Genomic DNA, 19,457 nt, shown 5'->3' with positions numbered 1-19,457 from the left:
GGTTGAAAGTGGTTGAGTGTGTCTGTGGGTTTTATCAATATTTAACCAGTGCATGTGACTGACTATAGGCTAAGACTTCACTGGAACAAAGGCTCTTTTCCACCAGACAGCGAACATATAATCATAATGTTTTCCACCTGTGTTTATATTAAGTTTTGGTCTAATTAATACACCATAAGAGAGTTAACAGAACAGAGAACCCCCAAAGCTATGTCAGTAATTTATTTTTTTGGCAAACAACTTTCACTGTTACAACAAATATTAGTTATGAGATCATTCAACTTGGAACCCATACAAAAAGAATAAATAATTCTCAATAATAACTGTAATAATCATGGTCATAATAATTTAAAAAAAGAGCTCTCAGTCAGTGCCGCATTATCTATCCCTGCTTCAGTCCAGCCTAGTTTCCTCCCAGCTTGTTTTTGCGCTCCATAAACCAATAAACAGATAAATAAATAATTTCTCTCTTGGGGACACGGAGGGGGAGGGGGCTTGTGGGATACATGTGCAAGCTTCACTTCAGACACTTATAAATTTCCCTCCTAAATAAGTAAACATTGGCTTCCCACAGTGGACAGTGCTGCTGTGTGTTTTCACATCTTCAATACACCTAGTACACGGTGTGTAATCATGGCATTACACAGGTGAGCCCCACTCTTTGCAAATAGTGGCATTTCCTGTTTTTTCTTACTGAGAATGACATTTATATCACTGTTTTTCCCCCCCTCTTCCTCATTTTTGTTCTGTACAATAAGGTTTGACCCACCCAGCGTAACTTGGTAACGTCGTCAATTTGAATTGGTAAGAATATTGGCAGTACTGTAAACAGTAGACAGAATATGCTGCATATATTTACTAGTTATACTAGCCTCATGTAAAGTCCATATATTCTGGAAGAACTTTTTTGACCCAGGCTCATTGTGCCTATAGGCACTCTGTGGGTTGTGATAACATGGTCTATAGTCAACAGCCAATGACATGTCCACCTCTTGAAATGACCAAAGCATACCATTGCGATGGCAACTTGTCCGGCGCTGAGACATTCCTTTGTGATAACTTTGCCATATATCATTCTCCATTTAGTCTTTAAATCTACACAGTGGTAAAAAATATATAGTTACAATTGATTTCCAAAATATAAGTGACAGTGATGGTGCTATAAACGGACCAGAATGAAGTGTGCGTGTAGGGTGTGTGTGTGTGTGTGTGTGTGTGTGTGTGTGTGTGTGTGTGTGTGTGTGTGTGTGTGTGGTGTTTTGTGAAATGAGAGATTGTTCCTAGCTTGTTCTGTGGTCTACATGTGACCAACTGAACATATCATCAGTTCCACATACAAGAGTAATGCAACTCAAGTAAAAAAAACCAAAGAAAACAAAACAAAAACAAAAACATGACTCAGTCATATGCAATGCTTGTCTCTGTATTCTGTACAATACATAGAAATTGTTTGTGATTACTTCATAATCCTTCGATAACTGAAAACTGTTACAGAAGAGAGAAGAAAAAACGTAACTTTTTTTGTTCTTTTGTCTTGTTCAGTCTGTAATATTATCTTCTTTCTTTGTTTTCTGTCAAATACACAGTAGCCACAGTCACTACAAATTTGTAGGAATGTTCCACCAGCCCAGACGTCGAGTCCAGTTTAGCAGATATCCACAGGAATAAGAACATTAATGTGATATGGTTATAGTTCGGCTGTCTAATAAAATAGTTTTTTTGGACTGATCAACTGTGAGGATATACAGTATTATCATACATATTCCACTTGATTGGCGGGTAGTGGGACGAGGGCCCAAATCCACACGTCCAGGGTTTGCTGTCCCGTAACCTCCCACTGGAGAAGTGGACACATCATCCCTGTAAATGTCTTCATGAGTGAGACGATAGACAGATAGACAGACAGTGCTCCTTTGGGGTCAACGCCTTTTGATATGGTCGTACTGGAGACTAACTAGAATCTGCTTGAGGTCCATTGTTGGGGAGCTCGTAGGGCTACAGTCAATCCAAGGTTCCAGATGAAAGTAACAAGTAGGTTAAAATTACAAAACCCTCCCCGTGTCCTTACTATGAAAGGCAAACTAGGTCCAATTCCTCAACGCTATTCACAGGAAATGTTGTCAGACCCGCCCCTTACGGTATACTCCACTCACGACAACACGCACTGTATGATGTTACGCCTCGCTTTCGTTTCGAACAACCGCCCCGGCCGCATTGTCGGGAGCCGAACGCGTCGTTCCGACGGCGTGCGGCGGACGGACGGACGGACATACCCGCATTCTGTCACTCAACAACACAGAAACCATTTTCACCAGAAGAGTTTGGGGGGGAATGTGTGAGGGCGGGCCGGGGGGGTGGGGGGAGGGTAGGAGTCTCCTGATAGCCTCTATAGGCTGGTCACCAGGTGCGCGGGATCTATTGGGGGCTCGTCGGGTGATGACGATTCGGAATCCTCCTTGTTGCCGGGCACCATGTATCCGTCGCTGCCCCCCCGGCCCATGTGGTAGTAGGTGTGCAGCTCGTGCAGGTGGTTCCGGGAGCCCAGGTTGGGCATGCTCTTGTAGTAGACGTCGTCCAGCTCCGGCGCCGTGGCGCTCTTGCAGGGCTGCAGCTCGCCGGAGCTCTCCTCCTCGCCGTCCGTCAGGCCGTTGGTCTGCGCGTCGGGCAGGTCGGTCAGCACGGGCATGCTGGTGTAGAGCGAGTCTCTGTTGTGGCCGCCGCCGCCGCCGGGGGAGTGCGGTCCGTGCGCGTGCTCCTGCTCGTCGGCGACCAGCAGCGGAGCGAAGAAGCTCTCGCTGGTCTCCTGGGGGATGCGGCGCGGCCGCGAGAAGCTGTGTGGCGGAGGGGGAGGCGGCGGGTGGCTGTCGGGGGGAGGGGGCCGGGGCGGCAGCAGGGGGGCGTTGGACTCCTCGCGGATGATCTCCAGGCCCAGGGTCTCCTCGTGCGGGAAGGCGGCGGGGTTGTCCAGGACCATGGAGCCGCCGTCGTCCTTGCACGTTCCCATGTTCCCGAGGCCCACGCCGATGCTGCCGCTGCTACCGCTGCTGCTGCTGCTGCCGCTCACCATGCCGCCTGCAGGGACACGGGTGGCGATGAGGACAGGCTAAATGCCATTTATTTCATCATTTTACATTATTACTAGTCCATGAGCCGGGGGTGTGCGCGCCCAATACTTTTGGGTTATACACAGAAGTCGTATTATTTTTATTTTGTAAGTATGCGGTAGTATTTCGGAAATGTGGAATAGATTATAGGAGGATTTCAGGGGTGCAACTGTTAATTGAACAAATTGGTAACTAGTAATCGATCCCTATTTTGGGCATATTGGTGAAAACCTTCAAGACAAACTTTTTTGAGGAAAATTTTCAATCTACCGTACAAGCTCACAATGCATCACAGAGTGCGATATGTTGAGCTTGTAGACGAGTTAATTGATTTGTTGATAGCCTCTGTATCCAGGCTTTTATTTTCGTTCACATTTGGCAAAAAAAATTAAAGCCTGGGGAAACGCATTGGAAAATCTGGCATAGGAAAATCTGGCATAGGAAAGCCCACTTCCGCGTATTTCGTTCACCAATAACAGTGCAGAGGCGCATCGTTCCAAATTTGGTGAGGTCAGTGTTCTCCGCTGTTTACTACTGGGGAGGGGAGAGGGGAGGAGGGGGGGCGGGTGCTCAAATCGGTGAACCAATAGGATCCACCGCCTGTTTTCGACCGGCACCCCCCCCCCCCCCCACCCTCTAGACCAGAAATCATACAGGCTGGGCCAGGCTAGTTTGTTGATAATCCCAAAATTAAAAATAAATTGTATTTAATTAATCGAAAAATGTATAGAATAATCACTGGGAAAATAATCGATAGTTGCAGTCCACTTAACTTCTTCGTTTTTACAGTATCCTTCAATGTTAATGTGTCTTATGTACTGTTTTCTTTCTTTCTTTCTTTTTTTAAATACCAGGGTTGTGGCTCTTTCGGAGCGAGAGCACATTATAGGTGTATTGACCCATATGTGGATTTGGAAAATATTAATAGAAAGAAAGAAACTTTGAACAAAAAAACAAAACAAACAAACAAAAAAACTGTATTTCAATGAACGCACAAAACAACCCAACCGCCCCAGTAAGAAGCAGCGAATAATGGTGTGTGTGGCGGTGTACCTCCGTTGGCCATGCTGCTGTTCACCAGCTTGTTCATCAGGTTGTGGTTGCGCTCGGTGGTGGCTCTGTCGTGGTTGTTGAGGTAGGACGGGATGTAGTTGGACGTCAGCTCCTTCAGGATCTTCTTCTCCAGCGTGGTCTCCTTGTGGTTGCTGTGGGTACATACATACATGCCGTAGCGAGGTTACAATAGTTTGGGGATTTTTCATTATAGTTTAGTTTGAGTTAGTTTTGACTCATTTTTAATAATTCAGTTAGTTTCCATTCGTTTTTAGACCGTGCCTCATAGTTTTTATTTTTGTGACGCTAGTTTTAGTTTAGATTTGACGTGTCGCGAGGCGTGATGTCACAAGGCGTGACCATATAAAACAGAGGCGTGGGTGACCTATGGACCATAGGTGGCATTTACGATGAAAACCTGCATCTCCCGCCCGTCAGTTAGAGTTAGACCATAGGCTATGGTCGCAATTATCTCGTCATATAGTTTGACATTAACTATAATAACTACCTGGTGCCGTAGCCCCCGCTGCGGTCCAGGATCTGCACGCAGTCGCTCAGGTACTCGCTGCTGGCCATGCTGTAGTTGTTGCCGTGGTTACCGTTGAGGGGAAGCGTGTCCATGACACTGGAGTCCCGCGCGTTGTTCAGCATGCACTCTGGAAGGAAGAAAGGAGCGCTGATCAATAAGCTTAAATAATGCGCTGAAGGTTTCTCATCATTGCGGTTAATAATCTGGGAGAGAGGGGGATAATGTGCCGTGTGTGTGAAGCAGTCCATTTCGTTTTTGGGAAAATAAATCCTAACAGTGAAGTGGCGGCCTGTAACGAAGTATTTACTTGAGTACTGTAATCTTTTTTTCATATTTACCTTTCAAGACGGGAACACATTTTGAGGGGTTTTTTTGCGATGTACAGTATATAGCACCATAACCGTTTTGTAATTTTTGAATAAATATTTTAAGTCCCTCAGATTCTCAGAAAACTTAGGTCAGGATTTAGAAGCCGTTTTTGGAATCGGCCTCAGGTCTAAATGGGTTAAGGACCTGAGTATTTGTATTTTTGGATACTTTCCTCCCACTACATTTGAAAGAGAAAATACATTTCTAGCAAGGGAAAAAGTACATTTTGAATTCACCACGTATTTCATATAGTGAAAAATAGCAGATCTACAAATACACGTACAAGCATGTACAAGCTCACAGTGCATCACGATGCGACACGTCGTGAGCTTGTAGATTTTCAGTATTCGATTATTGATATCTTTGGCACTTTGTAATTTGTACTTTAGAAAACCTAAGCATTTTTTAAAGCATGTACTTAAGTATTATTTTAAAAGCAAATCTCCAGTATCAAGTACAAATTTGACAGTGTAACTTTCACTCGTAGTGGAGTAATATTAAACCATAAGAGTATCTATACTTTGACTCAAGTACTGGAGTTGAGTACTTTGTCCAGCACTGGAACAGAGCGAAGCCTGCGTGAGCCTCTCAAGAGGTTTATTTACCAATAATGACCACCTCACACTCACAGCACATCATCCCACATTATGACACAGCTGCTTATGAACGGAATCCATCATTTGACACAAACTATTGATTTAAACATGATTTTGTTATGGTACAAGCCTCCGTGTGTAAACAGAGGCAGCGCTGTGCAGCTGTTATCGATAACGGCAGATCTGCTATATTCAGAAATACTGGACCACAGAATGTGTTGGGCGACCAGTCAGACAGTCTGACCAGTCTGGCATTCAACACAGCCATGCACAGTATTAAAATGGTAAATTGTTAATTCAAGATTCATGTTAAAAAGAGTTCTGTAAAGCAATTGTTAAAAAGCAGTAGAGCTGGGACTCAATTACAAAAAAATATTCTAATTAATTAGAGGCTTTGTAATTAATAACCACTTACATCCCCCAGCATCTATCCTTTTCCCCTTTACACTGAATCTCTCCGCCCAGAAATAGCAGTTCTACAAGCTCACAACGTGATGCATTTCCATTTTGCAACACATGGTGAGCTTGTAGATATGCTATTTATGCCGAATGTTCCGCCTAGTTTTGCCTATTATCACATGCCCAGAATAGTGTAGGGTTCTAGACTAATGGTTAAGAAGCCGCACTTATGTGACAAGATTATTGACAGCATACATTTAAAGCAAAGTAAAAACACCACAGACTTAAAGCTTAATATTTTTGAGGAGCTATGTTTTTGAACAATTATAGGAAGCCTCCGCACACTCAAAACTCTTTTTTATAGCTTACTATGATATAGCAGTCTTTGACCTATAGGTAACTTATTCTTACAGTAGCTGCAAACAAAGGAAACATACTGTACAGTATTACAGTATGTATCTTGTTTTCCAGGGGAGGTCTTTGTATAAGCCCAATAGCCTAGGGTTTCAATTCATAGCCTACTTCTCCTGCACATTTCCAATACCTTTGTAATTATATTTTATCATTGTGTCTGCAAATAAAAACATAGGTAAAGTAGAAGTTTAACCCGTACTTGTGTCTCGATACGGTGCTGTGTGTCAGCATGAGGAAGAAGAGAAGATACACATATGTGAGTTCAGATGTTAAGAAGAACAGCTTTAACACAATACAAGAAACGACACTTCATTGTGGACATACCGAAAAACTATTCAACACAAGAACGTTTTCTCCTTCTCGCGATCAAAGTATATCTTTCGACACCCAACACGCGGTCTCTCTTAAACTGACAATCACTTATTTAACCACTTATGCCTAAATACTTCATCCAAGGACAAATAGCGGAAATAAAAGGATTTTTGAAATATTCATAAAATATTAAAGGAAAATGCTTAAAGAATGACATGCCCCAAAATAGGGATGGCAGGTTGAATGTGGTTTATGCCAAGCACATCAAATAAACACGGCACATACCATATATCTTATGAATCCCAGCAAACATATGGCAGAGGGATACTCAACTCAACACGGTCTAATGCACTAAAACCCCAGTACCAACACAATAACACCCCATATATACCATGGCACATTAAACGGAACAGACACGTTCGCCGAAAACAGTGCAAAAAACATTCCATGGCTCCCGGGGGGCTCATAAGAGATATCTTGAATGTGCAACCGATAATATATACATCTACTGTATATCATAAATCTGCATGGGAACCCGTTCCAGCGGTTTGATATATCATCGGCACAACTCCGTCTAAACATTTATGCGCTGTGAGAACTGCCCAGTGGGTAAACGTGTCTGAGCGATTACCGCTATACGTGATGAATCACCTCACCTGGGAGCCATTAAGAACATCTACGCCAGAACATGCCGCGAAAAGCCCAAAAAGCATGCCGTCGGGCAGAAACCTTGTATCTCCACATTTCAAATATATATTTTTTCTTCTTTTTTTCCTCCAAATTAATGACCTGCTTCGTTCTACAGTGCAAGCTCACAACCAAGTGGAGAAAGATAAAGTGAAAGTGCTTAAGTGTGTCTGTGGGTTTTATAAATATTTAACCAACGAAAGTGATTAACAAAGAGACTTGTAACTACTACATTGGATCATTTGGAACACAGGTTCTTATTTTCCATTTCCTGAAAAGTAACGTTTTTGGACATACAATGTTTCCACCCAACGTATCAGTGAATAGCAGCAAAAAAAATGTTTTTTTTAAATCATCATGCGAAAAAAATAAAATTCTTATATAAAACCTTCTATTTTACAAGAAACCAAAAGCTTACAGTAAAACCTGGTAGGAACGTCAAGCACACCTTGAGTGTTGTACATGCCGACAGCCGGGTTGTTATACACTGCGTTGTCCCCCAGGAGAGTGTTATAAGGATTGTTAGTACCATGGGGACGAAGAAGAGCATTAGTTATAAGATGATTAGCCATGGCTCCTGGTGCAGGCAGATATAGAAATAGGAGGAGGAGGAGGAGAGAGACACCGAGGGAGAGAAACAGATGTGAGACAGAAAACGAGAGCAGAGTGAAGGCAGAGGTCAAGGGAGCGAGAGGTTGTGAACGGTGTAAAATTGTGAGGGAGAGAGAGAGAGAGAGAGAGAGAGAGAGATGGGGAAAGAGACAGATTGAGAGGGGGAAAGTGAGTGGAAGGAAGCGAGAAGAAGACATGTAAATCAGACAATCCAACATATTTTGAGATGAGAGCCAAGGGAAGGCTTGACAGTTGTTCTGGCAGCCACAGCATAGAAGCAGAGACAGAGAGAGAGAGAGAGAGAGAGAGAGGGAGAGAGGGAGAGAGTACAGTGTAGGCTACAGACAAGACTTGCTTTAATAAACTTTAATTTCCTAGGCAGTACGTCATTACGACCAACAAAACAGGTGATGAGTGGTCGTGACAGCTGCTGAGTATTTGAAGTGATCTGGTAGAACCTAGCTGGGTTATAACCCTGACTCATACTGTAGCTATACCTGACGTACAGTAAGTAAGCCTGTTGATGTGCTATTGTTGACACACGTCACCGTCACAGGACGGAGCATAACAGCATTACAACGCTGTGGAGAACAATCCCAGCAGTCTGAATATTGTCAATCGTCTTTATCTGTTGCTTCTGTGCTCTGTGATCGAGAAAGCATATGGAGTGACTCCATTCACTCTCAATGCATGCATGGCGAAACAGAACTTGGCACATAAACAAATGCAAACAAATGAGATTCTGACAATGTGTTAACAAAACAAGCCCTGGTACTGTACGTAATTTGGGGAAGGTTAACGACTTTAGACGCTCTAGACGAATATATTTAGTCGGCTCTGTACTTCACTCCACTCCACTCTGTACAGCAAACACGTGGGCTGCATAACTGCAGATAACAGTGTCGTCAAAAAACTCAAAGACGATTGACGATATTTCAACTCATGTCATCATGACCAGGTGTATGCCATAAAACCCAGGGCCATCTGTCCTTATTCCTTGGTTTTGTTCCGGAACGGTGCTGAATGTGCCTTCGCATCGGTCACGCATGCATCTGCTCTACTTTCACACAGCGATGGCAATGGGTTACGCCGTATAAAGTACTGTAGTCTTTGCACGCAAATCACTGGGACAGTGATTTGCGTGCTATTCTATTTGTGGCGCTGCTCCATTTTTTAACAGTAGCATAGTAGAGATGGTCTGCGTGTAATACTGCTAGAGGGGAAACTCCTAAGAATCTCAGCTTTGAAATGAAGCTGTCTCTGCCAGAATCAAGAAAGTGGCATTACCTTCAACTGAGATTTCAGACCAAAGTACATAATATGGAAGAAGCTACTATCATGGATGTTTGTTTGTTTGTTTGTTTGTTTGTTTATTTAGGCCCATTTATTTATTTATTTAGGCCTATTTATTTATTTATTTAATGAGTACATCTGTAGTTCTGGACTGAATGCACTAATTCGTAAAAGTTATATAATAAGATATATAAGAAATAGCCTATATTCTATCCACAAATTACTGTCCCAAATGTTGTATAATTCATTAATTTCTCTGATTCAGAATAATATTTTCCGCTTACAGTACACAAATTGGGCAACATGCGGAACACAGTATGCCATATTGTGTAACGTGACTATCATAGTCATCTCCGAATTTGCCTCCCTCTCTCTCTCTCTCTCTCTCTCTCGCTCACGTCAGCAAGTAAATCTCTTACCAGATAATCCAATTTATTTCATTCCATCCTTTATTATTCATTAAGCTACATTTTGTTTGAAATCTAAGTGGTCCTGTGGTCCTGTACAGGAATGAAAGTGTCAGAGAGAGAGAGAGAGAGAGAGAGAGAGAGAGAGAGAGAGAGAGAGAGAGAGAGAGAGAGAGAGAGAGAGAGAGAGAGAGAGAGAGAGAGAGAGAGAGAGAGAATGACAGACAGAATAAGAGAGAGAGAGAGAGAGAGAGAGAGAGAGAGAGAGAGAGAGAGAATGAGAGACAGAATAAGAGAGAGAGAGAGGGGGGGGGTGGCTTGAGCCTGCCTCACTAAGTGTGTGATAATTCAGGAGCTGACACACACCGTGTCTGCTTTAACATCAATCTGTCATGCTAACAGCTTATTAGTGGCCTGAAGGAATCGAGGGCCACACCTCGATTTAGAGACTGAGGGATGACTCTCGTTCTGTGTGTGGGTGCGTGTGTGTGTGTGTGTGTGTGTGTGTGTGTGTGTGTGTGTGTCTGCATGTGTGTATGTCTGCATGTGTGTGTCTGCATGTGTGTGTGTATGTGTGTGTGTGTGTCAAGGTGGCTTTCACCATTTAAGTGTCTATGTCCTCATTATCCTAGCCTCCAGACAGCCAGCCCCACAGATTCCTTCCCACAGTATACCGTTCCTGACTCTGGCATTGCACTGGAAGCTGCTCTAAATAAACTGTCAACAATATACAGTGGACAAACCCTAATACATATTTAATGCTGATAGCTTGACTGCTGGCTGCAGTAGTCCATACTGTATACTGCCAGAGAAGCTATATTTGTGGTCGCGAGGCCCTTGTATAAGCAATTAGCTGGGACTGCTTTGGTTACTTTACGCGACTTGTTTAATCAGTATGTGCGCACAGTAAACGCCAGTGTTAATTTAACCTGTTGCGAAAGTTGTCAAATTAAAAAAAGGACCCATAAGATGATTTATTTTGCTCTGCTCGGAAGTTATGCGATGTCTAATCATCCTTATACTCTGCCTCATCATTTCCAGTATTGCAGTGCAGTGGCACAGGCTCAAAGTACAGCTTCACTTAAAGGCAGGCAATCTAACGTTCAGGTCTATAAGCGTCGAGTATGAGTCTAGCGTCTGTCTTTTAAGAATCCGGTTTATGTAAAGTAACCATATGCACACTCAACTTATGAGATTCATAGACTTAAAGGATTTTTCACCCGGGGTACATCAAATGATGACAGCATAATATGAGCTCCATATAGGAGGATAGGAGGATATAGGCATATGTTGTAGTCTCTGCACCTGGGCTTTAATTAACAAACAGGCTGAAGTTTGAGCCTCAAGTTTGTGCCCTTATCGCTACTTTTTCCACCGCTATAGATATAAGTGTGAGAATTTATATTCGGTATACATTCCAATTCCCCCGTCGTATATGAGCACTCCTGGGGGGATAGCTTCAGCTTGGCCAACTGCAACTTCACTCGGTGACAAGCGACGTAGACGTGACGTGCTAAGCTGCGGCGTGCCGCTTGAGCTGCCTGCGCCTCTCCATAAAAGTGGACGTGGGTGACAAGTGACGGGTGAACGTGAGTGGTAGGCAGGTAGGCATCCTGTGGTTACCTCTGTTGAGCGTGGCGGAGCTATTGATGTCTCCCGTGATGAAGGAGGACTCCTGCTTCCTCACCGTGTCGTTCCACATCCGCCTGATACGACTCTGTGCACGCATGGAGGAGAGCCAGGTGGCAGCGGAGAGGGATGGGGGAGGGGGGGGGGAGGTTGACAGAAAGGTAGGGATGAAAAGGGATGAGGAAAGGAAGGAAGGAAGGGAGAGAGAGTCAGGGAAGGAATCGAGGAAAAAAGGGGTGCAGTCAGTGACAAAGGAGGGAAGGAGAAATGGTAAGCAAATATAAAAGGGCAGAAGATGGGTCATAAAAAAGAAAGCAAACCGGTGCAGGTAAAGCAGTGGAGAAAAGGAGGAGGAGGAGGAGTGTGGGGGGGGTCACCTGTCAATCATGTGTGTCTATCAGTCTATCACAATCAATGTGAGGTGACGAGAATCAGGGTTGAGGCCGTTTCACTTTCAATTCAGTCAATTCAACGTCCCGCATACAGTACAGTGGTGTAGTGGTGCATATACGCAGGTATACAGCGTTCTATACACTCTGTATAATCACCTAAAAATAGCAGTAGTGTTGCCTGGATCTGCCGGCAGGTAAATGGCAGCTTATCAAAGTGCTATAGCGTGTTATTTTCCCAGCACTTCATTGTGTCTTCGATTGAACTAGCCTTTGATCCGAAGAGTGCCGACTTAAAACCATGAGTTGTATTTAATGTGACTGCTCATCTGTTATGATTTGGCAGTGATATGAATTCGGCTTTTAACATTTGTTTGTTACTGGTGCACAAGGTCAACAAAACACCTTGCTATCAATACTCTGGAATGTAAAATTATTATTATATTTATTCTGTAGCTGTCTGCAGCGTTGTATAGCATTCCAGATATCAAAGCACAATATTAGATTTTTTTTTTTTTTAATACGCTACAAGCTAGAACTGCCGAGGTGGGGAGTCAAGAGAGCCACTCGGCGGAGAACATAACCGGCGCCATCATCAGTGAAGCAGGAAGATGGAATTGATGTGGACTTTAATACTACGGTACGCAACATAACACACAACGCAACATAGCACACAGGCATATGTTAATTAATTCTTTGCATGTATGACTGGCTGCAATCAACACACACGTGTATCATTCCTGAGGCAGCAATTGCGTTTTAATCTAGACTGTCATTGTATTACATTGTATTTAAGCAGTTGTGCTATTTTAGGGATATGTTTTATTTAGCTTAAATCATGATAATTTATCAGTTAATTTGAAATCAGACATGGCTTACGTAATCTTTTGCCTATGCCTTTGGCTAGTAGTGTGCATGGCGTGCGTGCGTGCGAACATGCATATCAAGTCTATATTTGATTTGCCCTATAAGTAAGAGAACAAAGTGACAAAAGGTTAGAGAGATGAGGTAACCTCGCGTCACCAGGCTTTCCACTTCGGAGGAAAGCCTGGTCTGTGTTCCAAAATCGCAGTGTGAACCGGTCTGGAACGGATGGAAAATTACGTCATGTTGTAGTCAATGATTTGTAGTCATCAGGCAGGAAACCACAAGGCGGAATAAATAGTACTGATTCTGCCTTCCTGCCAGATGACTACAAATCATTGACTATACAACATGATGAAAGTTACCATCAGCTCCCGACCGGATCATAAACCCGAAATGGAATGCTGCCCAGGCTAGAGAGAGAGGGTGATAAGCCTGTGCTGAATGGTCAGCTGATAACCTTTGGGCTGATATCATATGGAAAATGACCAATCAATCCAAACTAAAGCCAAATCTTCCCAATCAGCACAGATACAGTGGAAAGGCCGCCTGAACTGGCGCCTATAGTTCTCTGCTTAGCCACTTGAGCTCTATTTAATACTTTATCAATAGAGAAAACATGTCTGCAATAGCTTCAAATATGAAACATGGATAAAACTGCCACCAAAAAAAGGCTGCTTTAGATTGTGCTGAATTCTGGGATGAGGATACGCTGGAGTTCATCCGGGCACCAAGGAAACAAAATACTACATCTTGGACGGTTTACAGAATGGCTGTGTGACGGTGAGGCAGGCAACCAGCGGCGCATGCTGTGTTTTCAAACAACCACCTCCCTAATATTGTCAGGCTACATTTTCCTTCTCCGGGGCAGTGGTACGTGAAATCTTGGATGCTGTTCAAGTTCTTCATCGCAGAAGATTTTGATAGAACGTCAATGCTATTTTTACAGTCTCGCAATGAGACAGCAGCGAAAATGTGACCATGCACGTGTTTCTATTTGGGATTAGATAGCATGTTGGTTAGACAGATATGCCAGATATAATGTTTATTTGGTATCCTAGTTTATTTTAAGCATTACATTATCTAATATCTTTGCACAATAATTGACTATTTACCCTGTGGTTTGTTGACTAGGGTTCAGACTGGTAAGTCTCTTGATAGGAGGTTCTACTAAATGTCTAAATTGTAACTGTGAATCATAATCGAAAATCAGGTGTGTGACAGTATTTTATTTTATTAACGAGGCCTAACATTAAACTACACTGATTAACATTCTAATTATATGGTTCAGTTAGAAAAGAAACTCAGGGTTGCATTAATGGCTGATTTATTTAAGCAATAAGCACTGCTCAAATGCTATTTCATCACTGTCTTTGTGAATAAATAAGGCTATGGGTATGTGATAAACAAATTAACACCTGTTATTTGTCTTTGCCCTTGCATCTAACCTCAGGCGTCTCTGCGAGGTGTGAAGCGAGTGTGCATTTGTATGACTGTGTATGTGCTGTACTTCAGCAAAATCATTTGGATGTTCACGTCGTACAGTATGCAATTATTCAAATGATCTGTCATTTGTTGTTGCCTGAGTGAACAGCATACAGTGGGTAGGCATATCAGCCAAAACTAACGAATCAATGGCATGGGCAAATGACTATTCCTATACGTGCAGTACCTACACAAACACCACTACACCACTGTCGTATATATTTGTGAATATAAATCCTTTTGTTCGCCAGGTTGGATAAGACCAGTGGTTTTCAAACCTTTTGTGCCCGAGGCACACCAAAGGGCAAGTAAAAATCTCAAGGAACACCTGTATTCATATCTGTGCAAAATAGGCTCTATAACATGTTATCACTCTTTTCAAATAAAACGTTTACACCCTATTTCATACTCATCTTTTCTTACTTTGGCAATTTTCAACAATAGACCCAAAAATAGCCAATCTACAAGCTTGTAGAGCTTGTCACAATTTTGAAACTAGGTTGAAAGTGGTTAAAATATATTTTTCAGGCAAAGAATTTGCCTGACATAGATTAAACTACGGTATACAAAAACTGAATCCATACCTCTTTGTATAGTTACATATTGCCATAAGAATGTGCGCTTGTCACAAAATCCCAATGCACACCTGCATTTATGTCATGAGTTCGGTACACCGTTTGGAAACCACTAGACCAGACAACCCATCGTGGCTTTTCTTTCGTTTCGACAAAGACAAAAGGAGTCTGAACTGAGCTGCTTGAAAGCCAAATGGGCTCTATGCACACAGTAACTCTTCCTACTTCCGGGCCACTTCCCTATACTTCCTTCACAGATGTTGCCAATGATACTAATTAAGGCTCTGTTCCATTTAGTGTGGAGTGGTTCTCAAACTATTTAATTTCAAGGACCCCATAACACTGAGAGTGTACAATTGACACAAGGACACTTTGAGACCCACTGGTGTAGCAGAGTGTTTCCAGTGAGCCAACACGCACAATAGCAGCACCCTGACTCCTTTTGACCATAATGGAACAGCTGAGCATTCATTAGTATCATCGGTAACACCTGTGAAGGAAGTAGGGAAGGGACAAGTTCTTTCCAAAAGGGCGTGTGTCCATATAGCCCATTTAACCTGAGGCCTCAACCCTGGCTGGTGGGTGTGCTCTAGTCTCACCTGAGAGTCGGCTGTGCAGTAGCGTCCGGGTGTGCAGGCCGGTAAGCTCACCTGTGAGCCCGTGGAGTAGCGTCCGGGGGTCCGCGAGGTGGTGGTCTTACTGGAGGACGAGATGGAGGTCTCCACACTCTTGCCACTGCAGCAGTGGGTACGCAGACATTTGCCATACTCTTTGCGCACCTGAACGTTAAGAGCGGAAAGATTGTCGATTGATGACCAGATATTATGTGAGTATTCAGTATGTGTAACGGCACATAGATTTACAGTCTTACATATGCACACACTCACGCAGGCATGTACAAATAGTACAACACAAATGCTAAATTAGTTGACTGATATGTCATGTGTGTACATAGTACTGTAGCCTACATGATACAAAGTACTGTCACATGATTCTGGCGTTAACAAATATTCTATTGATTAGAATCCTCATTTTTGCACAAAACAAAACAAAACAAAAACTAATGGGAGTTGATTAAGTTGATGTAGTGCAACTATTAACTTGGCTGAGCGTCATTCTTTTACATACCGTAACTACACACAATCGTTTGGCATTAAAAGGATCAACTGGTACTTTCCCCATTACCTCCCCGCCCCGACGTCATCCATCTTCTATACATGTCCATCTTAAAGTGGACACGCTCCACTGGGAAACATTGAATGCAATTGTGCGCGCACAACATCTGCATTCTGATCCCAATCAAGTTAGAACAAATAAGGTCATAATTGTCTTTTAACAAGCTTGTTGGAATGCCAGACATGTGTTGCTACAGTACGCGGTCTGTTTGAACAGCTGTAGGGAGAGTTGCTCCATGCATCTTGGGAGAAACGACGCGAGCCGCAGCCAAAGAAAACCTCAGCGCTTGTTCTACAGACGTCTCTCTGGACACCTGATCCCATGACCTGCTGCAGCAGCACACACATGCACAATACATGCTCACGCGTACAGAACACGCGTAGCCTACACACACTTCCAAACTGTGTGTGTGTGTGTGTGTGTGTGTGTGTGTGTGTGTGTGTGTGTGTGTGTGTGTGTGTGTGTGTGTGTGTGTGTGTGTGTGTGTGTGTGTGTGTGTGCATGTGCGTGTGCGCGCACGTGTGTGCATGCACGCACGCATACACTGTACATCCGCAGAGACCACTCTAGACCTAGAAATAAAGGCTTTTCCGTGGGACTACAGCCAGGACAGAGCATTAAGCATGTGATGAATTTTCTCCCCATAATCTTTCTCACTTCTCCACTCGCTCTACTCCCGGGCGCTTGTCGTTGTGTGGGAGATTCTACAGAGAAAAAAAATGAATTATCGCAGGATGTGTATAGGCCCTTCCTGGAAACAACATATAACTCTGCCGCGAGATACCACAGGCCATATGCACTCAGCAAATATCCCTAATCCTCTCCACACCGGCCAACATCATAAAACAGATAAAGGAAGATGTCTTCGGGTGGACTAAAGGAGAGAAAATTGCGTGTATTGAAAGGCAGATGGAGTGTGTGTGTGTGTGTGTGTGTGTGTGTGTGTGTGTGTGTGTGTGTGTAAGAGATGGAAGAGCGAGAGAGGGTGAAGCGAGCAGCGGGTGCGTGGAGCCAAATCCATCCGCGATCAAACCCTGAGGTGTAATAGCTACCTACGGTGCTCGTCTGCCAATAGTTCTAACTCCTCTGTTTACCGATAAGCGCGCGTGTGTGTGTGTGTGTGTGTGGGTTTACTGCACCTTCTTCTGGAGTATGCAGTGGAAGATGAAGATGAACATGCCCTGCAGGGAGTTGAAGATGGTGAAGAGGTAGGCCATGATGACGGTGCTCTCGTTGATGTACATCAGTCCAAAGGCCCAGGTGAGGCCCAGCAGACACAGCAGGGCGATGGCTCCGATCACCCAAGACCTGGAGTACACACGTGAGGTACACAGCAACGCTCGTTCAGAGTGGGCATTTTGCACTCGATGAGTGGAAATGTACAGTAAATACTGAGGATCTTAACCCTATTATTTTTTACACTTCTGGTGCCACTGAATCTTTCAGAATAATGGCGTTGGCTCAGGGGTTCTCAATGTTTTTGACTGGGGACCCACCCGGGGGATCGCGACCCCCAGGTTGGAGGGAGCTTTTACTCTGAAGCACTACAGTTTTTTTTCGTTAGCTAAAAAGCAGGCAGCAAAATCACTAACGATAGCGTTAGCTCACGATAGCTATCTTTATCCCTGGACGTCCTAGTCACCCCACGGTTTAATTTGATAAGACATCTGTGGACGTCCAAGGCATCCAATGTGACTAAATGCACGACAGTCTGTGAAAATAGCTGATCTACCAACTACTGTATTGCAAATCTGCAACACGTCGTCGTTATTTGACAATAATGACATGCCACTGTCATTATTGACATTATCACTGCATTCGGGGGAACGTGTTGCGCTGGCTGATTCAGTCAGTGAAGGCCCCTGTACTTTAGCTACAGAGAAATGTATTTCATCTTGAGACCTGCTGAGTATAACCCTTGTTCAATAAACCTATTCTTAGACGTTTGATGAACATGGGACCAGGATGGCCTCAAACTGTGTGAGCCAGGGAGATGGAGAGAATATAGTGGGAGGTTAGTCCAAGCATGCTCATTATCCTAGGCGAGCAGATTTTACTCATTAAGAATGCTTTTCAGAAGGCGAGTAGGCCACTTGTCATTATCAAGAAACTTTTAGCCCTCTGACTTTCATTAATTTTAACTAAGCATCGCTGAGGGTAAGAATGTATTTACAGGGAGTAGTGATCTACCATTAAGACAGTCTCTTAACATAATTGTTCCAATGTAATTGAATTAAATCAAACCAGAGTGGTGAAATGTTTCAAAGATCTAACCCTCTTCAATATTTCAAATAGCGCCCTGTCAGAAGTGACTTATGACAGCCATAATACAGCTATGTCTGAGGTTTCCTTTTTGTACGCGCCGCGTGGTGCATGAATTGCACGTGCGCACACACTGTGACCCCGCTGGGAAGTAAGTACAGGGGCACTACAGCCATTATAAGTGACATTTCAATGCAAAAGGTCACAGTTTCTTGTCGCAATCGCAATCTTGATGGCTATTAATTTGATTGGCTGACTGGGCAGTAATCAGCTTTACTAGGACAGAGAGAGAGAGAGAGAGAGAGAGAGAGAGAGAGAGAGAGAGGAGAGGGTAAGCAGTGAGTAAATGAGTGGAGAGAGAGAGAGGGGAGGGGGGAAGGAGGAAAGAGGAGCACAGAGTTGAGAGGGGTATACGGAGGTGATTGATTGGATGTTGCACTCTGTGGCACCGTTCAGGCGAGACAGAACCTCCTATAAAGCCTGTCTGACGACCCTCTTCAATAAAGGGTACACTCATCCCTCTCCTCTCCATCCCTCCATTACTTTGCAGAGGCGTACTCTTTCCCCCACGGCTCTATTTCACCCTCGTTCACATCCCAATGTTATAATATTTCAATAGCACATTAGTCCTATAGCGATAGGTCACAAGAACTCGCAAAGCCACTTATGAATGAATTGAGGAATCAATTTTTATACAGTATGGGAAGAGAGAGAGAGGGTAGTCGGCTCTGGACAAGTTCATTCAGGGGTAAACATAACTGGATAGGGTCGGTTCTACAAGACACACCATATGACAAAACGAAACCACCAATCTAAAAAAACCCAGAAAACCTTGACTGGGGACTGACTGGGGAGTGGTCTTACCAGAGCCCATCCACAACAAAGACAACGTATGACGGCTTCAAAGTAAAGGGGAAAGAAAAGAAAAGTGAGAAAATCATGAGACAAATAGCATGACAATGTGAAAGGAATAAATTAAAAATGAATAAAGACGCCAGTGAGTCAGTGACTAAGCAAAATGCAGTAGAAGCTAGCAGAGAGACAAAGACTCCCGACGTGTTTGATGTGAAGGAGAAAGGGAAATGAGGGGGAATAAAAAATGCATTTCCTTTGATAGCACTGCATCCCTGAATTCCAGATATCCTTTCCTTCATCAAGCTTTTGTCTGAACCGTACTGAACTGCTACTTTATCGCTCCACATCTCTGGAATGCTTTTGAGATTGAAGTCTGACTTAAGGCTGCTGTCATAGATGATACATAGCCTGTAATATAACATGATAAATCAAATGAGTAAGTATAGT

General features: G+C 43.5%; 1 protein-coding gene across 1 annotated transcript in view; it reads right to left on the bottom strand.

Annotated features, from left to right (window-relative positions):
- Positions 1-208: 208 nt before the first annotated feature.
- LOC308312950 (adhesion G protein-coupled receptor L3-like) overlaps positions 209-19,457 on the bottom strand; it is a 204,015-nt gene continuing 184,766 nt past the window's right edge. Inside the window, 7 exon segments of the mRNA XM_080759759.1 lie at positions 209-3,072; positions 4,158-4,309; positions 4,666-4,813; positions 6,664-6,681; positions 11,399-11,492; positions 15,368-15,496; positions 17,033-17,201. Coding sequence (XP_080615885.1) covers positions 2,387-3,072; positions 4,158-4,309; positions 4,666-4,813; positions 6,664-6,681; positions 11,399-11,492; positions 15,368-15,496; positions 17,033-17,201 — 1,396 coding nt within the window. The 3' untranslated portion in view covers positions 209-2,386.

This window comes from Protomyctophum bolini (genome assembly GCF_963924005.1).
Source record: "Protomyctophum bolini genome assembly, chromosome: 3".
Taxonomy (NCBI): Eukaryota; Metazoa; Chordata; class Actinopteri; order Myctophiformes; family Myctophidae; genus Protomyctophum; species Protomyctophum bolini.
This window is presented reverse-complemented; position numbering and strand designations above follow the sequence as displayed.